This window comes from Acomys russatus, chromosome 4, assembly GCF_903995435.1.
Source record: "Acomys russatus chromosome 4, mAcoRus1.1, whole genome shotgun sequence".
Taxonomy (NCBI): Eukaryota; Metazoa; Chordata; class Mammalia; order Rodentia; family Muridae; genus Acomys; species Acomys russatus.
Window position 1 is genome coordinate 55,417,626 of NC_067140.1, and position 15,243 is coordinate 55,432,868.

Genomic DNA, 15,243 nt, shown 5'->3' on the forward strand with positions numbered 1-15,243 from the left:
GGCAGCGAAATCGTTTGCATAAGCTTTCCTCGATGTTTCTTCTCCAACCCCTTCCCAAACGCCTTCTGCCAAGGGCAGAAAAGGCCGGCTCAAACCGGAAAGGGAGGCCCGAGGCAGCCGCATCCACGCCACCTCGCAGTGTGGCGTCGCGGCCCATTGTGGGCTTTTAGGATGCACTTCTGGTGCTCTGGGACCCAGCGAGTGGCTGGACTCTGTGGAGCCAGTGCAGAGCCGCCTCCAGGGCAGGCGAGCCTCACCCGCGCCGCCGGGCGTCCGGATACCAAGGGTGCTGCGGTTGGGTCTGGGGTGGCGGAGCCACCTGGCGGGTCCAGCCGGAAGTTCTGCTGGGCAGGGTGGGTGGGAGTGCAACCGGCGTGGGCGGGGCCGGCGGCGCAGGGGTTAATGTCCGTCCCGCCCCGGCCGCTCTGACTCAGTTTCACCAGAAACTAGACGAGGGGGGAGGAGGCAGCAAGTCTTCCGCGCACCCGGAGCCGGGAGGAAATCGGGCGGGATCTTCTGCAGCTCCACCCCGTTCACCTGCGCAGGTAGCCCGGGCGGAGGTAGGCTCCGGTAGGCGGAGGCCCAGCGGGCTTGGAGCATGTTCGGCAGCCGTCCGTTCAGTGTCGGGGTACGCGAGCTCCCGAGCCGTGTTCTGCCCGAGGTCGGCGATCGGGTCCTCGGAGTGTGCGTGGGTGGATTGGCCCGTGTGCGCCTCCTCGCTCCCAGTGCCCGGCGCCCCTCTCCGAGCTGATCAGGTGTGTTTCCTCTGTCTCCTCCCCCCTCAGGTCACAAGCACCCTCGGAACCCAGAGGCCCGTGTTGTGAAGGTGACCCCCGCCCTGGGGAGGAGGGCGACGGCCCCTGGGAGCACGATGGCCGGCCGCCGCCTGGCTCAGGCCAGTATCTCTACGGTCGGCGTGTGGCTCCTTTGCGCGCTTGGTCTCCAGGGCACTGAGACTGAGCTGCCCTCCGCACCCGCTGAGCTTCCCGGGGGAGCCGCCTGCTTGAGCCGCTTTACCAGTGGGGTGCCAGCTTTTGTGCTGGACACCGAAGCTTCGGTCAGCAACGGGGCCACCTTCCTGGGCTCCCCGACTGTGCGCCGCGGCTGGGACTGCGTGCGTGCCTGCTGCGCCACCCAGGACTGCAACCTGGCGCTGGTGGAGCTGCAGCCGGACGGCGGCGAGGACGCCATCTCCGCCTGTTTCCTCATGAACTGCCTGTACGAGCAAAACTTCGTGTGCAAGTTCGCTCCGAAGGAAGGCTTTATCAACTATCTTACTCAGGACCTTTACCGCTCTTACCGCGAGCTGCGGACTCGAGGCTTTGGAGGTGAGGAAGGTTGCCGGCCTGAAGGGATAGGCAGGTTATGGAGTCTTGTCGAAGAGAACAACAACAACAAAAAAGGAGTTGGGGAGGAGCGCCCTTTGAAGTAGGCAATATTTAATAACCAACAGGAAGGAGGCGGGAGAGGGTTGGCATCCCCGGGCCCAGGTTCTGGCTCCCGAACTAAGGGTGTTGAGAGTTGGTTACGGATGGGCTGAAGAAGAGCTGGCCCGGGTTGTGCCTATGAGAGAATGCTGTGACTCTCTAGGTTTCCCTACGTCTGTCCCTGATAGTGTGAGTTAGGGAATGTTGGTGCCAACAAGTGACTAGAAAGGCTCCCTGGCCAAGCAGTGTCTTGGGCACTTTGGGGCCTTGACCAATGAGCCTGACCATGGTCTCTTCCGACATCTGGATCAAGGACAAGGTTAGTGTCACTGCCCTGGGAATAGATTGGCCTTTTGCAGGTGGGCCAGTGGCACAGCCAGGCCCCAGACAATAAAGAACAAACTCGGGGGCAAAGGTGTTCCTGAGGGAAAGGGACAGTGTTGTGGGTACGGCCTCCTAGAGGCTCTCTGGTGAGGCGTGGAGAGCCACTGGGTGAGTCAACCTGCTGGTATGTGTATCTGGTAGGAGAGGGATGTCAGCTGTCCTGGCAGGTGTGTGTGCCTGTCCTCGTGAGCCAAGCAGGGCTGTCCCTGCTTAGGATGCAGCAGCCTAGCTGTCTGTCTACCTTGTTTACTTCCAAGGATGAAAGAGGCAAAGTGGGGAACAAGAGAGGATCCTCCCCCTTAGTCTTTGCACTGACTGAGGCGGCAGATGGGGGACACGGTGAGCAGGGCTGTGGCGGCCTGGCTCACCCATCGTTCTCCCTGCTTGTTCCTTTCTGCCAGGTGGGGCTTCCCGACAGGAAGGGGAGTCCCGGTCATAACTTCTGCTGGTTCTTCATGTTTTACTCGTTGTGCGAGTCCCTGTCCCTTCTCCAGCCACAGGTGCTACTCGTGTCTGCTCTTCAGAATAGGAAACCGAGCCTCCTGTGTTAAAACATTTGCCCATAAGCTGGTGCAGTGGCACACGCCCTTGATCCCAGCACTCTGGAGACAGAGGCAGGTGGACCTCTTGAGTCCGAGGCCAGCCTGGTCTACAGAGTTAGTTCCAGGACATCCAAGGCTAGGCAGAGAAACCCGTCTTGAAAAACAAACGGGGGGGGGGGGGGCGCTAGGTGGCGCAGACCATTAATCCCAGCACTTGGGAGGCAGAGGCAGGCAGATCTCTGTAAGTTGGAGGCCAGCGTGGTCTACAGAGCGAGTTCCACGACAGCCAAGGCTATATAGAGAAACTTTGACTCGAAAAACAAAGAATAATTTGCCTAGGATAACATCCCTAAATGGTAAGCCTAGGGGTCTAATCCAGAAGTCATGTTGTTTCGCATGGGACCAACTCTCTCGTAGAACCCCTGTCACTCAAGTCTTACCACCCAGCAGCTAACAGAACCAGAGTGACAGCTGGTAATTTTTGCAGGGAACAGGGCCGCATAGGGCCAGTGCAGCAGGGACCTTCCTCTCCTAACTTTTTCTTTTCTTTTCTGAGCTTGTACCTGTTGCAGACTAAGGATCTGCTCTTCTTGCTAACCTCCCAACAGCTCTCCTTGGTCTCTGGGAAGGCCTGAGGTGGGGATTCTGGGAAGTGAGGGATGCTCTCTGTGGGCTAGGCTGGTCCATGGAGTCTCCTTTGGTCTGGGCTGGAGCCTGTTCTACAAGGAAGCAGGGTCAGTGTAGGTGGTGATGACTCCTATTGGTTGTGGTGCCTTTTCTACTCTTCCTGGAGTCCTGTTCCAGGGCTGGAGCAGAGTCTCTGGATTTAGGCCACTCAGTCCTAGGGCTGGCCTTCCTCTTTCGGAAACCCCCAGAAATGGCCCATTTGGTATGAGATAGGATGGAGTGGGGATTTCCTGGCCCACTTACGGAGTTGGGTAGGGCTCGGGTTGTGTGCACTTCAGGCCGTTCTGGGCCATCTCAGGATGCTGTGGTACTTTAGGAAGTAGGGACACTCTGTGTGTCAGTGGCCCCACTGTCAGCCAGGTCTGGCTGGCAGACTAGAGGGGACATGTCAGAATATCTAAGCCATTGATTGATTCCTGTGACGGTTGAAGGAATCTTCCCAGAATGGGTAGCTTTGATCCCTTTTCCCAGCCTGTGGCCCGGTCAGGTCTGATTCCAGGCCAGTACTTGGTCCTTTTATCTCTTGTACCTGCGCCCCTCCACCACGCCTGTTGGCTTAGGAGGTGGAATCTGCATTTCCCTGGATATGTCCTGAGGCCTGGTTTTATTGCCCTTCCAGCCCTTTGCTCTCTTGAGGGTAGGAAGAAGGGAGTGGTAGGTAGGGTAGGGCATTTGCCCCTTGGTCTTGCTTAGTGAGAGCAGATAAGCATGGGGGGGGGGGGGACTGCTCCTGCCACTTCCACTTAGTGGGGCAGGGGGTGGATGGGTGTGGCTTGTCATCTGCTTTCCTCTTTCCTACAGCTGGTAGTTTTTGCACAATGAAAACAGGTTCCTCCTGGCCTGCATTGTTTCAGGTGACCACTCAGTTCCTCTTTTGCCTTCTTGCTTCCCTGCCTTTTTGTGTCCTTCACATTCCCTGCTTTCTCTTTGGTCCTTTTTCCCCTCCTGCCCTGTCTTTTACCCTAAAGCTAACCTCGAGCCTCGCATGTTGAGCAAGGCTCCCCCCCCATCCCCCACCCCCTACCAAACCACGTCCCCAGCCCTTTTTGTAAAGCTCTGAGACAGGCTCCCATTAGGCCAGCATTGAGCTAGTGTGGTAGCCCATGTAGCTCTTGAATTTAGATTCTCCTGCCTCTGTCTTTCCAGTAGTTGGAATTACACAGACCTGTGACACTCGGCCCAGCCAACCCTGCCTTCTTTTCCCCAAGTCCCTGGAACCCAGTTCCCATTTTCTCAGATTGTAGGTCTTACTACTATTTGGCATGTGTCCCTGTGAGTCCTTGTCTCTCCCATTCATTACCTTGTCATGAAGTTCTCATTTCTGATCTCTGTGACTCAGCCCCCTGCAGCCATCCTTATCTCGGTGCTCTCTGAGTACTTTTTTTCCTTTTTTTTTTTTTTCCATCTTTTTGGGTTTTTTGAGATCTCTCTGTGTAGCCTTGGCTGTCCTGGATTCACTTTGTAGACCAGGCTGGCCTCAAACTCAAAATGATCCCCCTGCCTCTGCCTCCCCAGTCCTGGGATTAAAGGCATGCACCACCATGCCTGGCTCTTTGAGTACTCTTAGACTCTACATAGCCTTCTGTAGAGCCACCTCTACACACAGATTTACTTGCAGGCTTGACACATACAGTTGTGCAATAGCTTGCCAGCTAGGATTATTTATAATAAATGAAGAATGGGAAACAACTTGAGTGTGTCAGCACATCTTTTAGTTGAATACTGTGATGTTTTTTGAATAATAATAAAACCATGCTGGCCAGACAGCCCAGCGGGTAAAGATGCTTGCCACCAAGCTTGGCAGCGTGAGCTTGCTCTCCAGAGCCTGTGCCACAGAGGGAGGGAGCTGAGCCCCAGAGGTTGTCCTCGGACCTCCACACACGTGCCTTGGCCTGCCCGTGCCCACACACATGCACAACATATGCACACTAAACAAACAAATAAGTGGAAGGTAATGATACTAAACCCTAAGGCAGTATGGGTTAGGAAGGAAATGAACCTAAATACTTTTCCTTGGCCTGACATGATCGCTCAGATCTGTAGTCTCAGCCCTGGGGAGGCTGAGGTGTTCAGGTCTGAGAGCCCAGCCTGGGCTAAGTTTCAGTGAGACCCTGCCCTTCCCCGACTCTACTGAAACCATGCTTTCCCTTTAAGGAACTCTGGGGTGTTTGGGTTGGTTTGTTTTCTTTTGACATCTGTTCTTACTTGCCCCTATGAGGTCCAGGGGATCAAACTCAAGTCATGCTTGGTGGCAGGTGCCATCCCCGGCTGAGCCATCTTAGTGGCTCAAAAATGGCATTTTAGATAGAGTATGAGCAGTGGAGACACACAGATCTGGCTTCAAATCTCACTTTTTTTCTTTTTTTTTAACACTTAGAAACTGAATCATGAGCCGGGCGTGGTGGCGCACGCCTTTAATCCCAGCACTCGGGAGGCAGAAGCAGGCGGATCACTGTGAGTTCGAGGCCAGCCTGGTCTACAAAGTGAGTCCAGGATGGCCAAGGCTACACAGAGAAACCCTGTCTCGAAAAACAAACAAACAAACAAAAAAAAAAAAAGAAAAGAAACTGAATCATGGTGCCAGAGTTCAGTTCCTTATGCCTGTGTTGGATAAAAACTGAGTCAGGTGTCAATTTTCCCATCCAGTAAGTGAAGATGCAGCCGTACGGGGGTGGGGGTTATGAGGGTAGGTGGTCTAAATGTTAAACATTTCAGGCTCTCTGTGCCATACACCACATAGTAGGTGTGCTGACCACTCTAATATGGCAACGGGCAAGCAGCCATAGGCAACACAGAAATAAAGGCAAGGCTTTGTTACAACTTGCAGACACGAGCCGGCCGCCTTTAATCCCAGCCCTTGGGAGGCAGAGGCAGGCAGATCTACAAAGTGAGTCTAGGACAGCCAAGGCTACACAGAGAAACCTTGTCTTGAAAAACCAAAACCAACTTGCAGACACGTATCCCACCCCCACACTGCTGCAGAGCAAGCCAGGGGCCGTGTGCTAGGTGAACACGCTACTGCCGAACTGCTCCTCCTGCCCCACAGATTTTATCCTATATGATTCCCACAAAAGAAGTTTCCTTCTCCCCTGCCCTTTATCCATTTAAAATGAGGACAGACGGTGAGCCTCGTCTCTGCCCACTCATGCTAACCCCCATGTAGCCTGCTGTGGTGTCCAGTGCATGCTCACTAAATCTCCCAAATTAGCAGCTTTATTAGTACATCTCCACGTTTGTCTCTGTGTCTCTTGCTCTGGCCTCTCAGGGTGTGTGTGTGTGTGTAGTGTGTGTGGTGTCTTGCCTCAAATCAGCTTTTCTGTGACTGAACCAAAACAACTTTTTTTTCTTTTTTCTTTCTTTTTTTTTTTGTTTTGTTTTTTTTTTTTTGGTTTTTCGAGACAGGGTTTCTCTGTGTAGCCTTGGTCATTCTTTTTTCTTTCTTGTCTTTTCTTTTTTTTAGGCAAAGTTTCTGTTGTGGCCCTGGCTGTTCTGGACTTCCTTTGGATACCCGGCTGGCCTTGAACTCATAGAGATACCCCTGCCTCTACCTCCCAAATGCTGGGACTACAGGCGTGTGCCATTGTGCCCTTCTGAACCACAACTTCTTTGTTAGTCTCCTTGCTCTTCTGCTTAGCCCTGGGCCTCCCTTCCCCATTTCCAGGGCCTTTCATAACAAGCAGGGCGTGTCTCTCCACAGGAGTTCCCCTCTTCTTCCTTTACTTTCCTTGGCTGCCCTGTGACTCAGACCCCTCCTGTTACATCCTTCCTGAACCTCTGGCCCTCTTCACCTGCCAGCCTTCCTGCTCCACACAAACTCTTCCAATCAAATGTTTAAATGCTGATGCAGAGCAACAGTACGCTAGGCCCCTCCCACAGGACTCCTGGACCTCATTGTGCGTTGGTCAAGAGCTAGGGTGCCTGGGCTTCTATCTCCAGTCCACTGCTCACAGCCTCGGTCTGCTTTCCTCCTGTATCACTGTTTAATGTTTGGCCATCACTCCTGGTGTATCCAAGCAACCTGACTTAGCACCCAGAAAACTGGGTTTCTCTCTCAGAGTTGATCACAGAAGTAGCTTTGCAGTTTCTTTCTTTCTGTTGTTGTGACTTTAGTGTGTTTGCGGGTGTGGTGTATGTGTACGCACATGTGTATTTAGGTGCACATCTGCAGGTGGAGGCAGAGGTGGGTAGCAAGTCCTGTCTTGTGTCAGTTTGTTTTGCTTTTTGAGATGGGGGGGGTCTCACTTTGTAGCTCAGACTGGCCTCAGACTCACAGAGATCCACCTGTCTCTGCCTCTGGAGTTGGTGGGATTAGAGACATTTGCCGTAACACCTGCCTCCACTTTTTTTTTTTTTCTTTTAAAGATCTATTTATTTTGCCTGCATGTATGTCTGTAGGAGGGTGCCAGATCCCCTGGAACTGGAGTTACAGACAGCTGTGAGCTATCACATGGGTGCTGAGAATTGGACTTGGGTCCTCTGGAAGAACAGCCAGTGTTCCCAACCTCTGAGCCATCTCTCCAGCTCTGGCTCCACCTTTTTTGAGACAGGGTCTTTTTCAGAGACTGCAGCTCATTGATTCTGTGGCTGTTGAGATCCAGAGATGGTCTTGTCCTTGCCTCTGGTGTCAGGATTACACACTAGAAAACCTACTGTGCCTCTTTTCTAATGGATGCTGAGGATTTGAACTCCTGCTTCCGTGGTGAACCCTTTACCTACTGAGCCAACTCTTCAGCACAGTTTCTTGTTTTTTTTTTTAAACCATAACTCCAAACACCCTAAGTAAAGGACTCACTGTGCCCTTAATTGATTTAATAAGTTTCGTGATTTGTAACTTGCACGTGTGGATTATTTCACAGATGTTCCCTGTTCTTTCCCATAATCAAGGTTACATTTTTTTTTTTTTTTCTAGACCAGGCTGGCCTGGAACTCACATCGATCTGCCTGCCTCTGCCTCCCCAGTGCTGGGATTAAAGGCATGTGCCACCACACCTGGCTACTTCTGTTTCTTACAATGTCAGTTCAAACCCATTCCCCCCAATTCCCCCCCCCCCCGAATCCAGCTCTGTACTTATCTCTCTGACATGACCCCTAACACTTAGGTGAAGGAAGCCTCAAGCTCAAGCTGTTGGGTCCAGGAAAGTTGTGGCTCCAGGAAACCCTTTGGAGCTGATGGCATAGGCACCCTGTCCCAGGATTCCTCACCACGCAGCACCAGGGCCATCTGTGCTGTTTCCCCTAGCACACTGCCGAAGGCCTCTTTCCAGGTTGGCTTCTCAGCATAGTCCAGGCCAGCGAGGAGTGATGCCTTTTGTTTGTTTCACTTGTGTATGAGTGTATGTGTCACCAGTATGCCATGTACCACTTGAGTGCCTGGTGCCCATGGAGGCCACAAGAGGGCATCAAAAAACCTGTAACTGAGTCCTGAGCCACCAGGTGGGTTAAGAACCAGTGGTCTTTTTTTTTTTTTTTTTTTTTTTTTTAAAGACAGGATTTCTCTGTGTAGCCTTGGCTGTTCTGGACTCATTTTGCAGACCAGGCTGACCTAAAACTCACAGAGATCCACCTAGGCATACGCCACCACTGCCCGGTAGAACTAGTGCTCTTAACCACTGAGCCATGTCCCAGGACCACCCTACCCCCAAGCACCTGGATTTTTGTTTTTTGTTTTCAAAATCTAGGTTTATGCATCCTAGACTGAGTTCAAACTTGCTATGTAACCTAGGACAACCTTCTGATCCTCCTGCCTCCACCTCCTGGGTACTGGGATTACCGGTATATGCCACTGTGCCCATCTCGATCCTGGTTTTATTTAGCACTAGGATAGTCTAGGTGTGTGTCAATGTCAGGCAAGCAGCCTACCAGTGGAGCTCTATCAGCGGCCCAGGCGAATTGTGGCTTTTGGCTTTTTTTTTTTTGTTGTTGTTGTTGTTCTGTTTTTTGTTTGTTTGTTTTTTGTTTTGTTTTGTTTTGTTTTTGTTTCTCGAGACAGGGTTTCTCTGTGTAGCCTTGGCCATCCTGGACTCACTTTGTAGACCAGGCTGGCCTCGAACTCACAGTGATCCGCCTGCCTCTGCCTCCCGAGTGCTGGGATTAAAGGCGTGTGCCACCACTGCCCAGCATGAATGATGGCTTTTTCATCACATTTTTTTCTTTTTTCTTTTGGGTTGACTTTTAAAGAAAAATTTCAAAAGTCATTCTTTTATTTTTTTTTTTAAAGAAAGATTTATTTATTGGTTATGTTCACAACATTCTTTCTGCGTGTACGCATGTCTGCCAGAAGAGGGAAATAGATCTCATTATAGATGGCTGTGAGCCACCTTGTGGTTGCAGGGAATTGAACTCAGGACCTCTGGAAGAGCAGACAGCGCTCTTAACCTCTGCGCCATCTCTCCAGCCGCCTTAAAGAAAAAATTTAAGGGGCTGGATAGATGGCTCAGCGGTTGGGAGCACTGACTGCTCTTCCAGAGGTCCTGAGTTCAATTCTCAGCAACCACATAGTGGCTCACAACCTTCTATAATCTGATCTGATGCTCTCCTCTGGCCTGCAGGTGTACCTGCAGGCAGAGCACTGTATATGTAATAAATAAATATTTTTTTTAAAAAAGAAAAATTTTAAATAGCACAAGGATCTGCTAATTGCAGAAAATAAAAAACAGATTTATATTCCCACCCCCGCTCCTGGTGTTTATGCACACGCATGCATGCATGTACACATGTAATATTTTTCCTAAATGAGATCAGGTAGTACATAGTATTCAGTTACTTGCTTCAGACAATACACTAGTCATAATGTGACTACATAGAGAGCAAGGTGCTGGCTTTGTTGAGAGCCTTCTTTGTGCCTGCGAAGACTTCTGAGTCCTAGGATAGCCACCACCCCTCTTGTTTACCAAAAGAGCCTTAGTCCACCCACTGACAGTTGATTTTTTTACATCCTTTTCTCTCAGGGTCCCAGATCCCTCGAACCTGGGTGGGCATAGACTTGAAGGTACAGCTGCAGAAACCCCTGGTACTGAGAGACGCAGACAGCACAGTATGGCACCTACTGCAAGGTGACAAAGATATCAGAGTAGAGGTGAGACACTGCGCTGGACCCCTGACCTTCCCCCCACAGCTTCCTGGGACTCCTTCCTGGGCTGTAGGCCAATCCCTGGCTCGTTTGGTGTTGGCTAGAGAAAAGATCAGGGTTCGTTTGATACTGAGGCCCTGTACTCTCCCGGGGGGGCGAGTGTATGGCCGGAAGGGCCCTGGGGTAGTCTGAGAACATGATGGAAATGTTCAGGCTTCATGAGCAGTCTCTGTGTATAGAGAAACCATCCGGACGAAGTGGAGCTGTGGGGACTTAAGGAAGGGACCTACATGTTCCAGCTGACAAGAGCTGACTCAGACCAGCCAGAGGACACAGCCAACCTGACCATCACTGTGCTAACTGCCAAGCAGACGGAAGGTGACTAGTGGGCGCGAGGTGCCCGGAGACCCCCCCCCCCCCCTGCACTGATGGCCCTCTAGCCCTAACTCACAAGCTCTCCTCTGCCTAGATTTCTGCCTTGCATCCTACAAGGTGGGCCGCTGCCGGGGTTCCTTCCCACGCTGGTACTACGACCCCACGGAACAGATCTGCAAGAGTTTCACCTACGGAGGTTGCCTGGGAAATAAAAACAACTACCTTCGGGAAGAAGAGTGCATGCTAGCCTGCAAGGATGTGCAGGGTGGGTCGCTGAGAGGCAACTTTGGGGCTTGGGTGACTTTGCTCAGGGTGGGTAGGTTTTTTTGTTGTTGTTTTGGGTTTTTTTTTTCCCTTTGGTTTTTCAAGACAGGGTTTCTCTGTGTAGTCCTGGCTGTCCTGGACTCCCTTTGTAGACCAGGCTGGCCTTGAGCTCACATTGATCTGCCTGCCTCTGCCTCCCAAGTGCTGGGATTAAAGGCGGGCGCCACCACCGCTGCCCAGCATCAGGATGGGTAGTTTTACTAGTCGGGGAAGTAGGATGGGGTGCCCCCATTATCTCATCATTGTTAGGAGTCTGGCCATGCTTCCAATTATTCCTCTGTTTTCTCCCCTAGGAATCTCACCTAAAAGACACCATCCAGGTGGGTTTTACTTTTCTGTCCCTATTTCTTCCCCCTGTCTTGGTCTTCAGCCCATATGGTGGCCCCACCCCGCACTAACCTGTGTTGGCTCAGCTCCCAGCACCCCGATAATACCCAGATACCTAAACCTTCAGAGCCAGCAGCTTCCTGTCAGGATCTGCCCAGGTTACATACAGGAGGGGCTGGGGCTGGTGAAGGATGGGTAGAGAGAGCCGAGTAGCTGCTGGCCCCTCGGTCCCCGCCGCCCTCTGCCTGAGCTCCATTCACTTCACCCTCACCCAGTCTGCTCTGGAAGCTGCCACGCCACCCAGTTCCGCTGCAGCAATGGCTGCTGCATTGATGGCTTCCTGGAGTGCGATGACACCGCGGACTGCCCTGATGGCTCAGACGAGGCCACCTGTGAAAAGTGTAAGCTGGGGAACAAGAGAAGGGGTGGGGGATCTCTCTACCCGTCCCCCCCACCCCAACAGCTCTCCTCTGTGCCTCTGGGTTCCCTGTGTTGGGCCCCAGGCTCTGACCTTTCACCTTTGCAGACACCAGTGGCTTCGAGGAGCTTCAGAGTATCCACTTCCTCAGTGATAAAGGTGAGGGTCCCCCGTTCCTCTGTCACCACTGCTAGGCTCACTCCTTCCAAACCAGCAGCCTGCCAGGGTTTGCTGTGTGTATAGGCTGTGACACAGAGCCAGCACCTCCTAGGCTCTCCTGTTGTACTTTCTCGGCAGCTGTTCCTCAGCCACCACTAGTCACCCGTTGTCTGGTTGTTTCCACTACTGTAGCCTCATTGAATGTATCACTAAATCATATGTGTTCAGGAAATTTCATAGCGCTGTCGTACATGGAAAGCCACCATGACATGACACATTGGGCACCAGGAATTGGGGTGGGGCTTAGTAGAGCACCCACCTAGCCAGAAACTTTGTGTCCTACCACCACTGGGGTGGAGGGAGGAGAGGGAACAAAAATGCCCATTATGCAAATGTAACACGTACTAAAAATAAAGATAATGGTCTGGTAATGATGGCTTATGTCAGGAGGATCACAAGTTCAAGGTCAACCTTTGCTAAACAGAGAATTCAAAGCCAGCTGTGATACATAATGAGATCCTGTATTATAGAAAAAATTAGCCAGGCGTGATGGCACACGCCTTGAACCCTGGGCAGAGGCAGGCAGTTCTCTGAGTTCAAGGCCAGTCTTTTTTTTTTTTTTTTGTTTTTGGTTTTTCGAGACAGGGTTTCTCTGTGTAGCCTTGGCCATCCTGGACTCACTTTGTAGACCAGGCTGACCTTGAACTCACAGCGATCTGCCTGCCTCTGCCTCCCGAGTGCTGGGATTAAAGGCGTGTGCCACCACGCCCGGCTGCCAGTCTTGTCTATAGAGTAAATTCCTGGACAGCCAGGGCTACACAAAGAAACTCTAGCCTCAAAAAACAGAAAACTTAACAACCATTTAATATAGTTTGTCATGTTGTGACCCCCAACCATAAAGGTTTTTGGGTTTTTTTTTTTGTTTTTGTTTTTTTGTTTTTCTGGCCTCGAACTCACAGCGATCCACCTGCCTCTGCCTCCCGAGTGCTGGGATTAAAGGCGTGCACCACCACGCCTGGCTCCATAAAGTTATTTTTGTTGCTACTTCATAACTGTAATTTTGCCACTGTTATGGATCATAATGTAAATATCTGTTTGCCAATGGTCTTAGGAGAAAGGCTATTTGACCCCCCCTGAAAGGGGCAGCCACCCAGGGGTTGAGAACCTTTGCTTAAGCTATGTACACTCTTACCTAACGCCCACCCCTTCTGTTAAAAGTTTATATCACTGGGTGTTAGGAATCAGAGACCTTGACACAGAAGTTACATTGAAAAAGAAAACTATGGGGCCAATGAGATGGTTTAATGGGGAGAAAGACAGTTGCTACTAACCTGATGGCCTGAGTTGGCTCCCTGGAACTCAACATGTCAGAAGGAGAAAACCAACTCCACTAGTTAGTATCTGACCTCCCTGTGCACTTGCACCCCATGGCAGTGCACATACATACATACATACATGCATGCATACATACATACATACATACATACATACATACATACATAACCAAATAAATAAAGTAACAAAGTCTGTCTTTAAAATGTGAGTCTAATAGCAGTTCTCTGGTTTGTCTTGCCTTTAAAAGTACTACAGGTGGGCCTTTAGTGAAGCCACAGCTGCCCTCAGCCTGGGGTAAGGGATGTTGAGCTATAGTCACGTGGGGCCTGAAGGCGGGCGCCAGGATGGCTCCGTGGGCTCACACGCCATCCCTTTGTTCCCTTACTACAGGATACTGTGCGGAACTGCCAGACACGGGGCTCTGCAAGGAGAACATCCCACGCTGGTATTACAACCCATTCAGTGAACGCTGTGCCCGCTTCACCTATGGTGGTTGCTATGGCAACAAGAACAACTTTGAGGAGGAACAGCAGTGCCTTGAGTCCTGTCGTGGCATCTCCAGTGAGCCAAGTGGCAGTGGCAGGGTGAAGGGGAAGATTCAGCTAGGCCTGCGCTAGTCACTCTGCTAAGTGGCTTCAGTGGCTGTGGGAGAGGGCGACAGGGGGTTGTGGCACTGGAACAGCTGAGTCTAAGGACTTAGTGCTGACTGGTTTCTTCATGTCACTTTGCAGAGAAGGATGTGTTTGGTCTGCGGAGAGAAAGCTCTATTTCCAGTGGAGGTAAGCCCTGGTCTGTCCTGTCACCAGTTCAGGAACTGGCAACACATGATTACCTGTGAATGCTCAAACCACCTGGTCTGTCCTGTCACCAGTTCAGGAACTGGCAACACATGATTACCTGTGAATACCCAAGCCACGTTGAGAATGATCCTGAGGTTACCCAGAGGGCACCATTGAGTAGTGAGCCCTGACATAGGCAAAAGGGAGAGGTACAGTGAATGGCCTGCCAACTGCCAGCCGTCAGAGCCCCTCGATGCTTCTGGAAGCTACTCCAGAGGTCTGAGCTGGGTGTCAGTCTCCTTCTACACATGACATCTGTGGTCTTTGTTCATTCCATAGAGTGAGAGTGGTAGGCATCAGAACCGGACAGGCCTTGGGAAGACCGTATTCTCTCCTTCTTCCCCCAGGTTCAGTGGAGGTGGCCATTGCTGTACTCCTGGTCATCTGTATCATAGCGGTCATAGCTATCCTGGGCTACTGTTTCTTCAAGAACCAGAGGAAGGACTTCCACAGTCACTACGCACCTCCCACCCCAGCCAGCTCCACTGTTTCTACCACCGAGGATACGGAGCACCTGGTGTATAATCACACAACCCAGCCCCTCTGAGCCTGGAACTCGTTAGCAGGCTCACCAGGTCCTGCCTGCCAAGACCAAGGCTAGAACCTGGGAGAACTTAGGGACCAGACTCTGCCTGCCTGCTTCCTGGGCACACTTAACTCTGTCTCAGAAGCCACATCTCTGGGCCTCTTAGAGTTGTCTCAGCTGCACTCAGGCCAGTACTGGAGAAGGCCTGAGAGTCTGGGAGGAGCAGAGCAGCCTTGAGCCGAAAGTACTGTACATAGAAGGACCTGCCTGCCTGGAAGCCGGAGGAAGTTGGTGTTTTGTGTCCTGTTCAAAGCTGCCTGTCCCCATCCAACGATACTAGGACCTAGAGTGATGTCAGGCCAGAGGCTGCAGCTCTGCTTTCCACAGCTGTCTTTCCACCCCGTACAGTCCAACACTGAAGGATGTCTCTTTGTAGTTTGTGCTTGTAAATAATGTGCTTTTGGGAGGACCAGGGTCATAGCTCAGTGGTAGAGCATGCATGGTACCCAAAGTGCTCTACACAGCACCACAAAATGACATTAAATTAAAAAATAAAAATGTTGGGGTTTTTTTTAGTTCCTCCCTGTTCCCCCCCTTCCCCCACCGCCAAGTCCCCACCCCCAGTTGTCTTTGTTCCCAGTGCTGAGATGTAAAACGCACAGGTATGCTTGGCGGGTGCTGGACCACTGAACTGTCTCCTTGGCCCTGCTCTGTGGGGTTGGTGGGGGCGGGGGGAGGGGGAGCCGATTGGTCTGCCCTGTCCAACCGGTTCAGCCTTTGGCCACCCTGTTCAGCAGGTTTTCCCACCTCTCCTGAAACTGCCCAGGCTCC

The 15,243-nt window shown here is 51.7% G+C and overlaps 1 protein-coding gene across 1 annotated transcript; it reads left to right on the top strand.

Moving 5' to 3' along the window:
• The first annotated feature begins 437 nt into the window (after window positions 1-437).
• Spint1 (serine peptidase inhibitor, Kunitz type 1) lies at window positions 438-14,970 on the top strand. The gene is made up of 11 exons (XM_051144406.1): window positions 438-661; window positions 786-1,328; window positions 9,988-10,115; window positions 10,349-10,487; window positions 10,579-10,789; window positions 11,094-11,128; window positions 11,411-11,536; window positions 11,662-11,712; window positions 13,438-13,608; window positions 13,779-13,826; window positions 14,234-14,970. The coding sequence occupies exons 2-11, from the start codon at window positions 872-874 to the stop codon at window positions 14,431-14,433; spliced, it is 1,566 nt and encodes a 521-aa protein (XP_051000363.1). The 5' UTR covers window positions 438-661; window positions 786-871; the 3' UTR covers window positions 14,434-14,970.
• Window positions 14,971-15,243: the final 273 nt, after the last annotated feature.